The sequence below is a fragment of the Onychomys torridus genome, unplaced genomic scaffold (assembly GCF_903995425.1).
Source record: "Onychomys torridus unplaced genomic scaffold, mOncTor1.1, whole genome shotgun sequence".
Lineage (NCBI taxonomy): Eukaryota > Metazoa > Chordata > Mammalia > Rodentia > Cricetidae > Onychomys > Onychomys torridus.
This window is the reverse complement of record NW_023412756.1, coordinates 392,278-406,501: the sequence shown is the minus strand read 5'-3', so window position 1 is coordinate 406,501 and position 14,224 is coordinate 392,278. Positions and strand designations below refer to the sequence as shown.

The following is a 14,224-nucleotide window of genomic DNA, read 5'->3' as shown; positions in this document are numbered from 1 at the left end:
TGTCCTATCTTTTTTATAGATTTTCTGTTCTGTTTTCTCATTGGGTGTAAACCCAGCCACATGTCCTCCTCGTCACTGCCTGTTTATACAGACCTCCAAGTCTTCTATGGTTGAGATTCAAGGTGTGTGTCTGCCATGCTGGCTGTGTCCTTGAACACACAGAGATCTACCTAGCTCTGCCTCCCAAGTGCTGGGATTAAAGGCTTGCACCACTACTGCTCAGCTTCTGCTCTGGCTTGCTCTGACCTCAAGGCAACTTTATTAACATACAAATAAAATCCCATTTCAATAGAAATAAAATATCACTATATAGCCACAGTAAGATAGATGCTGTGACAAGTTTCCTTTGAGCAATCTGGCCTTATAAATTCTTATTAGCATGATACCAGTGTAAAAGGTATATGTTCATTGTAAATCATGACTTACTAAACTGTAGGGGAGCTCAGGATGAAGAGGGGGCACAGTGGAGCCAATAATCATCAGGCAGACATAGTTCAGTAGAGGAGGGGACTCTGTAGCATCTCTGGACTCTTTTCCTAAAGTCTGTTAGCTGAACAACACCTTCTGAGGATGATTTGTGAAGTCTCCATGCTCAAACACATATTGAATATTGGACAGATTTTTATTTTTCACTCATTTTATCAAGACTTATTTATTTTTCATTGTTTTCATACAATGTATTCTGATCACAGTTTCCATGCCCAGCTCCTCCCTATTCCTTCCCACTGTCCTACAATTCAACTCCACAAGCCTTGTTTCTCTCTATAGAAAGCAAACATATGGAGAAAAAAAGAAATGTATTTTAAACAGAAAATTAAAAAAACAGGAACTCACACCTGCATTCTGCCAGAAAAGGAAATTATATATATATATATATATATATATATATATATATATATATATATATGTATGTATATATATGTATATATATGTATATGTATATATATGTATATATACATATATATATATATATGTTTACAAATTCTCTTAAATTAGTCATGTTTGAAGTTTCCATTCATAATTGTCTTCATCACTACAACCACCTGTAAATCAATTTTTATCAGGAAAAAGGACCAAAAGTCTCAGATTGGTATTCTATTTTTCAATTGAGAGATTTGGCCTTGATGTTAAACCCACATTGTTTGCACAGGTCTCAGGAAAGGCTACTTCATCAGACAGGATTAGAAGGAGTTGGTCTTCAGCATCCTGAAGCCTACCTTAAGTTTCCTCTCCCTCCTTTGTTCCAGCTGGACTAAGACCTTATCTAAGAAGTACCCTGCCTAGTAATATGCAAACCATGTGAGTCTATGGTGGTAAATATAGTGATGACCACAACCCACAACAACACATGATTTGTGTCCTCTCCACTGTCACTGAGTACACAGGTCCTCACCATCAAATGGAGCTGGGTTATCCTCTTGCTTGTAGAAGAAGCTACAGATAAGGGTCTCCTAAGTTCCTGACTTGTGGAGAGTGCATGCACTCAGGTGCACAATGACATCCACTCTGCCTTTCTCCCCACAGTTGTGCACTCCCAGGTCCAGCTGCATCAGGCTGAGCTGGGGAGCCTTCGGGCCTCAGTGAAGCTCTCCTGCAGGGCATCTAGCTACACTTTCACTAGCTACACTATGCACTGTGTGAAGCAGAGGCCTGGAAATGGTCTGGAGAGGATTGGATGGTTTTTCCCTGGAAATGGTAATACTAAGTACAATCAGAAATTCCAGGGCAAGGACAAAATGACTGCAGACACATCCTCTAGCACAGCCTACATGGAGCTCATCAGCCTGACCACCGAGGACTCTGCTATCTATTACTGGGTGAGCCACAGTGTTACAACCACATCCTCAGTTTTCAGAGTTGGGAGATTAGACTACAAAAATTCTGAGTAAAGGAAGGGTGGAGTTAGAGAGATTCCAGCCATCTGCTAAGTAGGACATGTAATACTGAGGTACCAAGCCATGAGCCATGTGGTAAATCATAAATAGATATGCCGGATAATTTAATTGTACAAGTTAGTAACAAGCCTGAACTAAAGGGCTGAGCATTTTTAAATAATATAAAGCTTTTGAGTGGTTATTTGGCAACAGGCAGGATGCAGAGATTCATCTGTCTACATTTGGCCAGTAAAATACACTCAAATTATCAGGGCAAACTAAAACATATTTCAAAATTCATTTTGATGCGGAGTGTGCAAACTTTGGCATCATTTTGTGCTCCTACTCCAGTAACATTCAGGACTGAGCAATGGGATTCCACATATGAAATGTAAGAGTCTAGTTCATGTTGTCAGGAGCCCTTTATGTTCATTATCCTGCTTTCTGAAACTGGACTACCTTTGTCTCAATTTCTAGACTGACAATAACTAACACTGAATGGACATCACTGTATGGTGCAATATGATCTCCTTCATACACAAACAGATATACACACACATACACCTCTCTTGTTAGGAGCAGCAAGGCCCAATTATGACTTCTATTGATTCTTGGCTCTGTTATAACTTTGACATGTCTGAATCCAATCATTTAGTTCTATGTATGCTCTTTGTTTTTCTTTTGTTTTGTTTTGTTAATTAGGAGAACACACATTAACCTTGGCTGCACAAAAGCTGAGTGCCAGAAAGAAAAATAATACTGCCATGGATTGCATGGATACAATCTGACTATTTTGATTAAACCAATAATAACAAAAAAAAAAGAAACAACACAATAGACAGTGGCACTCTCTTGTGTAAACAAAATCATTTATTTATTTATTTGGGTTTTTTTTTGTCTATTTGTTTAGCAGATCAAGTCAATTTTATTGTGCCTTGACTCTGTGCCTTGCTCCCAATACTGACTGTGTTTTTTCATTAAGGAATGTTTAAACACTGAGTAGATGTTCCTTCATGAGTTGACTGAGGATTTCCCCCTGTGCTGAGATCTAGAAGGCAGCCTGTGTGTTCCTCAGAATTCTGCCATTGTTGCTGATGGAGAAGAATCATTGGCCAGTGGTGCAAGAGGCAGATGCTCATCCTACATGCCTGAAGGATGCAGAGCCTCCTATAGTGATAGGATGATGTCCTTGAAAACAATGTGCACCTTCCCTCTGCAATGAATGATGGTCATGTCTACCTCTGGGTTCAGATTGGAGAGGAGTGTTAGTCTGCCACACCTGTGCTGCATGCAACAGCTTACCTCTTCAGACTGCAGGGGATGCATCATTCACTACTGACTGACAAGTCTATGTCCCTTTTTTAGTTAACCAAATGCAACAAGTGTGACCATTTAACATCCCTTGTACAACCAAGGAAGAAATGAAGGAATACAAAATTCTAGAAAAAATTATGGGCTATATTGCTTTCAAGTGTTACTAGAAATTTTAGGTGAAAGTCTAAAACAGTGTCAAAACATATAGTGAAAATGCTGTCTTTGCTGGTGAAATTAAGGAACTCACTAAATATAAGAAAGTTCCTCCAAACACAGATATATAAGACTGTCACTTTTCCAAAGATTTTCTACATTTGATTTTCTACATTTTCCATAAAGCCTCATGCAACATTAGTAAAAGAGTCATAAAGAAGTTTTGTGGATAAAACTGCTGCATGGTATTTTAGTGACACATCTGTAAATTGTATCATGTTTAATCCAGGTTTTCAAATTCTGTCCATGCATAAATCACTCCTGACAGGAGGTACAAGAATAAGTATAGGAAGTTGATAGAGATTGTATCACTTAAATGCGTACAACATTGCTGATCACAGACTACAGGGTCATCATTTTCATGAGCAATTAGAAAGTGACCATAGGTAAAGAAAGATGAGGAAAGAGGGAAGGGCTCATATTTTGCCCCAACACTAACACATGTTGCAAATTCCAAGAGAACCCTCAGTCTGTACAGAGATCTGAGGCAGAAGAATATGCTAGGTAGTCCTATCCTTAGTCACTGTGGTTGGGCTACCAAACACCACTTCCATGATATTGTCACCTGTCTAACCTGGGTGGGCTGTGAAGCAGGACAGGATATGGAATGAATGGGATCCCTAAGAAAGGTTCATGGTGTGCAGAGTTCCCAGCTGCTTCTCTCAGCATGTGTTTTCTCTACATCCACAGACTGGACTGAGCAAGAAATAGGTGTGAACTCTGTGTTAGAGCAATATGACAGTGTAGCAATTTTCTAGGAGATATGGACATCCATCTTATGGTTGAGAAACGGGAAGTAAAGCAGGAGTGTGTGGGCTTACTAATCAGAAATCAGGAGTTCACGAATCAAGTGTGATAAGAAGGTTGGCACTAACCTGAGACTGCAGAAGAACAGGATAAGAATGGAGGTGGGGAGGTTGGGCTAGGAAGAGGAGGTTGGTCATACCAAGGTGTGTTTCCTGTGACCCCTGTAATCCTCATGCTCTCTTATTCTGCATCTTCTGTATCTGGTGACTGCCCTTCCTGGTGAGTGTTACATTTTCATTTATGTGTCCATGAGGGTTTGTGACAACCTGTGATTGACAAAATTGTCTCACCTTATATGAAGGTATCCTGTCCCAGGTACAGCTTCAGGAGTCAGGACCTGGCCTGGTGAAGCCCTCTCAAACACTGTCCCTCACCTGCTCTGTCACTGGTTACTCCACAGACCAGGATCAGTCAGTCCCCGGGGAAGAAGCTGGAGTGGATGGGATACATAAGTTATGATGGTAGCACCAACTACAACTCATCCCTCAAGAGCCGCATCTCCATCACCAGAGAAACATCCATGAATCAGTACTTCCTGCAGCTGAACACTGTGACCACTGAGGACACAGCCACATATTACTGTGGATGAGGAACAGTGACAGGACTTCACCCTAAATCCAGACACAAACTTCCCTGCAGAGGAGCTCTGGACCAGCAGGGTGCGCTCAGCTCTAACCAAACTAAGGAACTTTAAGACATTAGAGCTAGAAAGAAAAATAAATGGTTTTCTCTGTCTTTCCTCTCATTCCCTAATGGCAGTGTGTCTCACTGAGGAAAACACCTGCTCGAAAGCACAGGCTGGATATGTATGAGTAGATGGTCATTGAAATCCATTTCTAATGCATTAATGCATTTTGGAGATTCCTTGTCTAATAATATCACAGGGCACTGATCATTTTATTTATTTATTTATTTATTTATTTATTCCTTTATTTATTATCCTAAACTTCCTCTGCCTATATAGTATGGCTTCTGATGTATTATTTTATGGGAATCCAGAGTATGTAAATCAGTAGGTTTCTGTATCTGCACCTGTTCCTTAGCCCTGCCTCGGTCTCATTTCCTTCTGTTTGTTTTATTCGTCTTGTTATGATGTGTTAGTTTTTGTTTGAACTCATCTTATTTTATTTTATTATTATTAATTAGAAGCCTGTTTGATTTCTAAAGAGACACAACAAGATGGTACATGTAGATAGGAGGGCAGGTGTGAGGACTTGGGAGTTGAAAAAAGAGGAGAAATTGTAATCAGGATATAGTCTGTGAGAAAAATTTTATATTCAAAGGGAAAAAAAGCATTACTTTAGGCCTTTAAATTCTGTTGATTTAGAGCCCTTATTTCCCTGGTGGGTCTGTTCCCTCTGGCTCTTATATTCTTTTCTCCTCTACTTCAGTGTTCCATGATACTAAGGAGATTTGATGAAGACTTCTCATACACTGCTGAGTTTCCAAGGTCTCTCACTCTCAGAATATTGTCTGTCTGTGGGTCTCAGTATGTGTTCCCAAGTGCTGCAGGAGGAATCTCTTCTGGTCATGAATGAGTAGGGCACTGATCTTTGAGTGTAACTAAGAGGATGAGTGAGACAGAAGGACTAATATTGTGTCCAAACACTTACACTAGAGGCAAACTCCAAGAGGATCCTCATTTGTAAGAAACCTGAAGAAGAAACTCCTCTATATTTTAATCATTAGTCCCTGTGGATGGGCAATCACACACCTGCTCCCATAATACTGTCACATGTCTAACCCAGGTGTCTATAAGCCAGGACAGAATAAGCAATGAATGGGTCCCTTGGTGAGGATCATAATGTGCAGAGTTCCCAGCTCCTCCTCTCCACATGTGTTTCTTCTACATTCTACTGACTGGATAGAGCAAGAAATACGTGTGGACCCTGTGCAACAACAATATGACAGTGTTCCAATGTTACAGCAAACATGGAAACCCATCTCCTGGGTAAGAAAAAGGCAAGCTTACTAACCAGAAAGCAAGAGCTCAGGAACCGATTGTGAAAGTAATTTTGGCACTGAACTGTGACTGAAAAAGTACTGGAGGTTAAGAATGGAAGTGGGTTGGTTGGATATGTCAAGGTGTGTTTCCTGTGATCCCTGTAGTCCTCATGCTCTCTTATTCCAGACTCACATTACAGGAAGTCAGATACACTGATGGCCACAGTGTAACAGACAAATACAATAGTTTCTACCCACCCCATTGATAAAGACTAGGTTGACTCCCCACATGCAAATGCACCTTCTACTCTAAGTTAAATCTCATCCTTGAATGTGGGAGCTCACATCTCTCTCACAGGAGGCTGACCTGTGAAGAAAAGGAGGTATAGCCTAGAAGATGACACTGTTGGGTCTTCTGTACGTGGTGACAGCCCTTCCTGGTGAGTGTTAACATTTCATATGTGTGTCCATGAGGGGTTGTAACAACCTGTGATAGACAGAAATAATACTTCTTGTCTGAAGATATCCTGTCCCAGGTACAGCTTCAGGAGTCAGGACCTGGCCTGGTGAAGCCCTCTCAAACACTGTCCCTCACCTGCTCTATCACTGGATACTCCATCACCAGTGGTTATAGCTGGCACTGGATCAGACAGACTCCTGGGAAAAAGCTGGAGTGGATGGGGTACATACATTATGGTGGTAGCGCAAACTACAACCCATCCCTCAAGAGCAGCATCTCCATCACCAGAGAATCATCCAAGAACCAGTTCTTCCTGCAGCTGAACTCTGTGACCACTGAGGACACAGCCACATTTTACTGTGCAAGACACAGTGAGGGAACTTTAGTGTGAGCCTAGACACAAACCTCCCTGCAGAGGAGGTATGGACCAGCAGGAGGCGCTCAGCTCTAACCAAGCCCAGAAACTCTAAGACTTAAAAAGCTGGAAAGAAAAAAATTCTGCTGTTCTCTGTCTTTGTTTCTAAGTCCCTAAGGGCAGGGAGGTTTTGGGGTCATTTCTCTCTCTAATCTTGAAACCTGTGTTTTTGTATTGCCACATTGCTTATTTCTTATGTTTACCTGATGTTGTTCCCTGCAATAGTCTACATTTGCATTTGCAAAGCAAAAATGTCATTAATAAAGGAGTTAGAACATTTATCTGGGGTTATAAGGTAAGTTTTTAGAACACAGAAAATGCATCTCTGACTTGCAGGCAGGACACAACTGTAGGTCAAAGGATTTGTAGCTGGGTTGCTCTTTACCTTTTTCCTTTGGTATCATGCATACAGAATAGCTTTTGTTGGCATCACCAATCAATATCTGACTGTATTTCAAGATTACTCCGTGAGTTTACACCTATTCCTGACACTGCTAAAGTGGCTGAGAATATAATAATAGATCGCCCTGGTACCTAGGAGAAAATCAAATACTACTATTCTGCTAAAGAAGGAATTGAGATGATAGATCAGAAAAATCCAGCAAGTCTGGCAGCACCTAGAAGCAAGAAGTTAGAATAGAAAACCTACTTGCTAAGGAAGAACAATGTCTACCTAGCAGTTCAGAGAAGCAAGAAGACTATCTAAACTGTGGAATGAGCATGAGCCACATAATGGCATGTGGAAGAAGTTCACAGGAAAGTTTCTCAAGATCTAGGAGGATCTTTGCTTTAAGAAAGAGCAGACTTAGCTTGTGTTGAGAGAAAGACAAGCCTTTGAGGATCCAGAGAGCAGAAGGATGTGGCATGGAAGGAAATAGACCCACTGAGTGTTTTAGGAAGGTCAGGGAGTACTGGGAGTACCTTTGTGATGGGGAGCAGCAGCTCTCTATGTTAGGTGGAAAAGGTCAGTTCTGGAGGAAATAAATGGATGCCACAAGTCTTCAAAATGTGTTTTTATCATTGCTGAAAGAATAATCTCATATAGTTGTAGCATGAATCTTAACAGGTGTTATTAATAAAATCGAACCTGAGGCCAGTTATTGGGGAGAATGCTGGAAGATCAGAGACACAGAACAAACCACAGCTACCTCACCTCGCCAGTTCCTCAGCTGATTCTGTTTCCTCAGACTGTAAGCTTCTGTGTCCTCATCGCAATGTCTCTCAGATGAACTGTTGTTCGAAAGCCTGAATGCTTAAACAGCCAAATGCTGAACCAGCCAAATGCTGAAAGTTTTTGGTCCTCACGCCTTATATATCTTTCTCTTTCTGCTGTCACTCCCTGGGATTAAAGGCATGTGTCTCCATGCTGGCTCCTTGAACAGGCAGAGATCTGCCTAGCTCTTCCTCCCAAGTGCTGCGATTAAAGATGGGCACCACCACTGACCAGCTTCTGCTATGGCTTGCTCTGACCCATTTTCTAGCAACCATTTTTGGTTCTGTATCTAGTGGCTGTCTGTTCTCTGACCCCAGATAAATTTATTAGGGTGCACAATATTTTGGGGAACACAATACCACCACAGACAGTATTTATATTTATATAGTAATTCTTCTTTTTGAGGATAAATCTTTGAGCTTTAGGACTGATATACTATACCACTGAGATAGGTTTCAGACATATTTTGTTACTTCAATATATTTATTATTCATCGAACCTTATACTAGATTTATAATTATTATATTTTAGCATTTATCTTAATTTCCTATTAAAATATAAATAATTTATGCAAAGACAGGAGAAAGTTTTCAAATAAAGAGTAGAGTGATGTAATACTGAAATCTTATATGACTATGTAAAACTAGAAATTCATACTAAATAAATTTTCATTTTTTTCAAACCATCTTACGCCTCTATTCTTTTTCAAATATGGTTTCATATAGACCAAGCACAAATCAAGCCTATGATTCTCCTGCTCCAAACTCTTGCTTATCATACAATATTGGAGATGAACACTGGGCTTCAGGCATACAAAAAATATTCTACTAACTCTGCTATGTCTCCTGGACAGTAAGTGATACTTTGATGCTGTCCAAGCCATACAGACTAGACAGACAAAGCCTTGCCATTTTTTATTTTTTCAAAATACATCTGTGATACCAACACTTAGCAATTCAGGACACAATTTTGTGAGGACATATTTATGTGAATGCTTTAAAAGAGGGAGGAGCCACAGTTTCTTGGATTGATTAAATTTCAAAAAACAAAATTGAAATCTCACATATTCAGTGCTTGGTTCGACAAGTGTCACTACTGGGGAGAGAAGCATTCCAGCCACAGAAAAAGGAAGATGTAAGATGTTGTAATCCACTAAGTTACCTAGTGGCTGTACCCAACAGGATGGCAAAGAGGTTGACAGGACCATGAGCCTGGGTACTGGATGTCTGTAATGGTCTACTTAGCAGTGGGGGGGACCTTTTGCTCAACCTCTTGGTATTGTTATAAATATATCTTTGCAATAAAATTCTGGGCGGGTTGATAAGGATCCAGGCCGACCTGAGTCTATCTTGCATTTCTCTGTTTTCTTTTCCCTCTTTATTTCCAACTGAGGCTCTTATCCCTCATTCCTCAAGAGTCCCTGAGTTAAATAATGGTGGGGACTAGTCCTCCACTGATGGCACCTGAACAGACACAAAGAAAAAGATAAAAAAGAAAAAAAATCATTTTTATTTTCCATTCTCCCCAATCACTGGCCTCAGGTTTGATTTTATTAAGAAGACCTGTTAAGTTTCATGCTAAACATGGTGAAAGGATTGCAGTGGCATTGTTAGTGTGGGCATGACGATAAGGAATTGAAAAATGAAGGCAACAGTATTTTATTCTCAGGTATATATATGGTGGTAGTGAAATGCTGTGACACTGCAGCATAAGATTCCTGTCTATACAGGATCACTCTCTCTCTTTTGTATCTATAAAAAATAAGGAAGGTAAAATATAGTAATATAGTGCAGGAAGACATTTAGAATTAGGTAGGATATAGAAATATAATGTGGGAATATTAGGAAGAAAATTTAGCATGATGAAAACAACTAGACAGAGGAACAATGGGGCTATGAACACAATTGGGGAAAATATTCATCTTCTTTGAGTTATACCAGCAGAGGAAAGCTCCTCTTTGAGCTCATTGGGTAGAAAAAAGATTCCCATGGACACTTTGGCCTGGGACACCTAAAATGCTGAAAAAGCAGCAGAGGAAAGAGGTTTCCCCTCACTGGATGTAGATGGAAGGAAAAACCCTCTGCTCCATCAGCAGTGCGGCACTTTACCCTCAGGATTTGTTCCCTCCTGGCCATGAAGCCAAAAAACTTTAGAGAACAGACGTCTTAGGAAAAACTTAATCTTTCTCTTTCACACTAAAAAGCTCTCAAAAAAAAATAACAAAAAAATCAAAACAAAACGAACAAACAAAAAAAAATACCTTAATCTCTCTGCAAAAAGCCTTTCAGAACTTACTATTTTCTTTGTTTTCTGTCAAGGACAAAAATAAGAATGACCTGGAGATAATTAGTACGAGAAATCAACTGTGACAAGCCTCTTACAACAGCCAAACCTCCCTTAAGTTCTGTCCTTGTTTCAAGCTTTAAAAATTCTCCCTGCAATGAGTGAGGCAGGGTTTGAGTTCCAAAAAACCTCTCTTCTAAGCTCTGACTCTTCAAGCTAGTAAAAGGCAGCGGTCAGAATCTCCTGAGGAAATGCTTGTGAGAAGCCACAGAGAGCAGAGTAGAGCAGCAAACTGCTGGCTAGGAAGGAGGCAGTAATTCCTGAACCTTTCAGCTGCAGCTGAGCAGAAGCATCAAAGGTCTTCTTTCTGAGTGAGCATCTATCAGAATAAAAAGGTGCTCCCAATCATCCTAATGCAAAAATCCCCTGAAGCGATACAAATCCTCTCTGTTAGCATTGTATCCTTGCTTTGACCAACAACCAAGAGGCTACTGGCCAGACTCCAAGGTGGTGTGCATTTGGGGGATACTAGGGTTCCTGCAGTTGACAACAGATTCCTCAAGCGTGGAACTGAAGCAGGAAGGTACAGGACCCAAGAGAAAACTACTACTGTACAAGCAAAGCCAGAGCCAGTGGGAAAAGCAAGGTCTGCTGCCTTCCTGTAAGCCCATAGTTGGTAGGTGGGGCTATGCAGTGTCCACAGCTACAAAAAGAAATCTCTCTGAGAAAAGCTCTTTCCTATCAGAGAGAGGACCTTTCTGAGGAAAGCTTTGTTTTCACTGACTCCTGGTGAGGAGAGGATTTGAAAGCTCTGACATCAGGTTATTTCCTCTGGTGATAAGCTCTGTCTGAGAGCCAATGAACAATCCATTGGTTGACTGGGACAGGTGAAATGTAGGGAGGTACACCTGTCCTAATTCAAGCTTAGGGAAAACAAAAACCTTCTTTAATAACAAGCAGAACAAGATGTCTGTCTGGGAGAAAAATCTCTCTGAAGGAGCTGTGGAAAAGCTCTGTTTTAAGTGCTTTGGTTCTTACTGTCTGGCTGAGGCAAACACAAACCCCAAGGGAAGTTGATATCCGGAGTGCTCGCTTCAAATTCACTCTAACTGGGTAGTTGTTATTCTGACCCAGGGGCCAGTATCAGAGTAAAGAGAAAGGCCTGTTAGGGCCAGCTCAGGGAGAGCATAGGTCTCCTAATGCCCTGTAGTTGAAAATGTAAAACACTTGGTTCAAACCTCCCAGACAAAAACTTGGAAAGCAAACCTGGTAAAGGGAACTGGAAGTTGACTCCCAGAACTGAAAAGAACTATTGGAAATTGAGTTTGTAAGGAATCTTGTAACAGCAGACTGATATTGAAAGATGCATTTGGAGAAAGGTAGTTTTCCTGCCAAATATGGTAACATTGCCTGAAAAGAACCTTTTCAGCTCAAAAGGACATTCATAGTAAACCTAAAGTACAGCATTTAAAAGAATAAGAAGGAGGAAAATAGTTTAAGAGTTTGTTGAATGTTAGTTCCCAGGAAAAGTTGTAAGAACACAGAACTTGGAGCTTCGAGGTTTTTGGCTCCTTTTGAGAACTCAGAGAGTTGTTTAAGGTAGTTGGATGACAAAAAAAGGCTACCTATAAAAGCAATCAAGTCACTTAGAAATACATTAAACTTTCAAGACAAATAGTTTAGCAGGGGAACTTGCTGAATGATGCAGATCTGAAACCCACCTCCAACTTAGGCAATTGTCTTCTCCTGAATGGGAAATTGACTATTATGGGATGACTAGTTAAGCAATTCAAAAAAAAAATATTCCTTACAAGGTTTTTTCTTCCTATCGCTTTGCTTTCTTTTTGAGTTGGCTGTAAACTGAGATAGAACTTAACAGAGTTGTTATAATAAAACATTTGCTAAATCCCAGGCTTGAGAGCACTATTAAAGAATTAAACTATTGTTTCAAACTCTCAATTACTTTTAGAATGATATCAAAACTGACTATAAACTCTGAATTTTACTATAAACCCTGAACTTTAGAAATGATTCTTGTCTTGTTAATAATTTAGCTCAAATAATCTTTTCTAGGTGTTTAGACATATCTTATAGATGTCTGCTTTAGTATTAAATTAGTTCTGTTATTTGTTAGTTAGGTGCAGATATAAGTTTACATGAGATAACAAGTATATATGCTAAGGTAGTATAAGAAATATATTTACTAAGATAGTCCTATAGAATGTAAGATGTAGATAAGGTTTATAAAGTAGTCCTATATAATGTAGGTTTAAATTGGTCATAGATTGAGTTTAAGAAAAAAATGTAGGTTTATCCAGAGCAGACTTGGTCATTCCAGAAACCACCCATAATAACAAGAAACAGCTCTGGAGACTGTCAGCTTCAGAAAATGGCAGCCAGTTGTTCATGACAGAGCCCCGTGAAGCATTGTAGTTTCCAAACAGCAGATGCCAAGAGCCAGCACTCAGAGGCAAGGGTCTGCAGGCTTTGGGCCTTGAAGAAGCTTTTGTGAGAAGTGGACACACTAAGCCATGAGAAAACCAAAAGACAGGCAGCATCTTCAAAAACCCAGCAGGGATGCCACACCATGGGAAAAGTGAACAGCAAGCAAAGACAGCAGAGACCAGAGTGTATCCAGGGCCTGAGAAGCAGTGTTAGTGCTGGGTGAGCAGCTGAGATGTGCAGGAACTGCTGAATTCTCCAGGGATCTGTGACAAGGAACTAGTTTGCTGAGCACTGGGACCATCAAAGATGCAGGTAATGTTTTTTCCTCCCAAAGCCAGGATTACTGTAGGAGAGCCACAGTTTCTGCTCATGGCAGGTGAAGGAACATTGAGCCCACATGGCTGTGAGGAGAAGCACTGTAGCCTGGTGCGGGAGCAGTTCCGGAAGGCTGCAGACTTCAAAGGGCAGCCGTGGCTGAGAGCAAAAGTTTCAGAGAAACTTGCTTGGACTGAGAAGTTTCTGTTATGGAACTTCCTGTAGTTGGAACTGTTTGCTTCAGAGTCATTACAAATCTTACAGCTGTACAGAGACTTAAGGGCAGCTTTAGTGAATTAATGTTATGTTTTGTATAGTTCTATTAAGAAGTTGTTCATATATGTAGGTTTATAGGTTGAGAGTAGGTTTGTAGGAAGGTTAAGAGCAGGAATTATAATTTTGTATAGTTCGATTTTGGAATTATTATGTTAAGTTTGATGCAGTTGCATCAAGAATTTTTCCTTTTAAAATATTAAGATGAGGGACCTGATGTAGCAAACTAGGTTTCCTACTGGCTGTACCCAGGAGGACTGCATAAGACGTTAATTGGACTACAGGTCCAGCTACCAGGTGTTTGTAAGGGTCTAACAAGCAAAGGGGAGGTCTTTTGCTCTACCCTATAGATTAACAGAAATGGGCTGAGTATACGTGTAAGAGCTAACAATGGTAGGCCTGAGCTAATGGCCCAACAGCTTAAATAATATAAGTGTCTGTGTGTTTATTTTATTCGTGGGCTGTGGGACTGTGAGAGGCTTGCTGGGACACAGAGATAACCTCTCCCTCTAGAAACTCTAGCAACAAATGGCGCCCAACAGGTTGGCAGGAGCTTCAACCTAAAACCTGAGAAAAATATCCTAAAACGGAGCTAAAAACAGCTTCCTAGTTGTCTCTCTCAAGTTAGAGGCAGCCTGTGGGTCTGAGCTACCATGGTGGGTTCCTGG

The 14,224-nt window shown here is 40.5% G+C and overlaps 1 pseudogene and 1 gene segment (V, D, J or C); both read left to right on the top strand.

The window, feature by feature from the left end:
- The first annotated feature begins 1,628 nt into the window (after positions 1-1,628).
- On the top strand, positions 1,629-4,797 carry LOC118575835 (annotated as a pseudogene).
- A 1,752-nt stretch (positions 4,798-6,549) lies between these two features.
- LOC118575833 lies at positions 6,550-7,003 on the top strand. The segment is given in 2 exon segments: positions 6,550-6,592; positions 6,675-7,003. Coding segments are annotated over 2 exon segments (372 nt in total).
- The last annotated feature ends 7,221 nt before the right edge of the window (positions 7,004-14,224 follow it).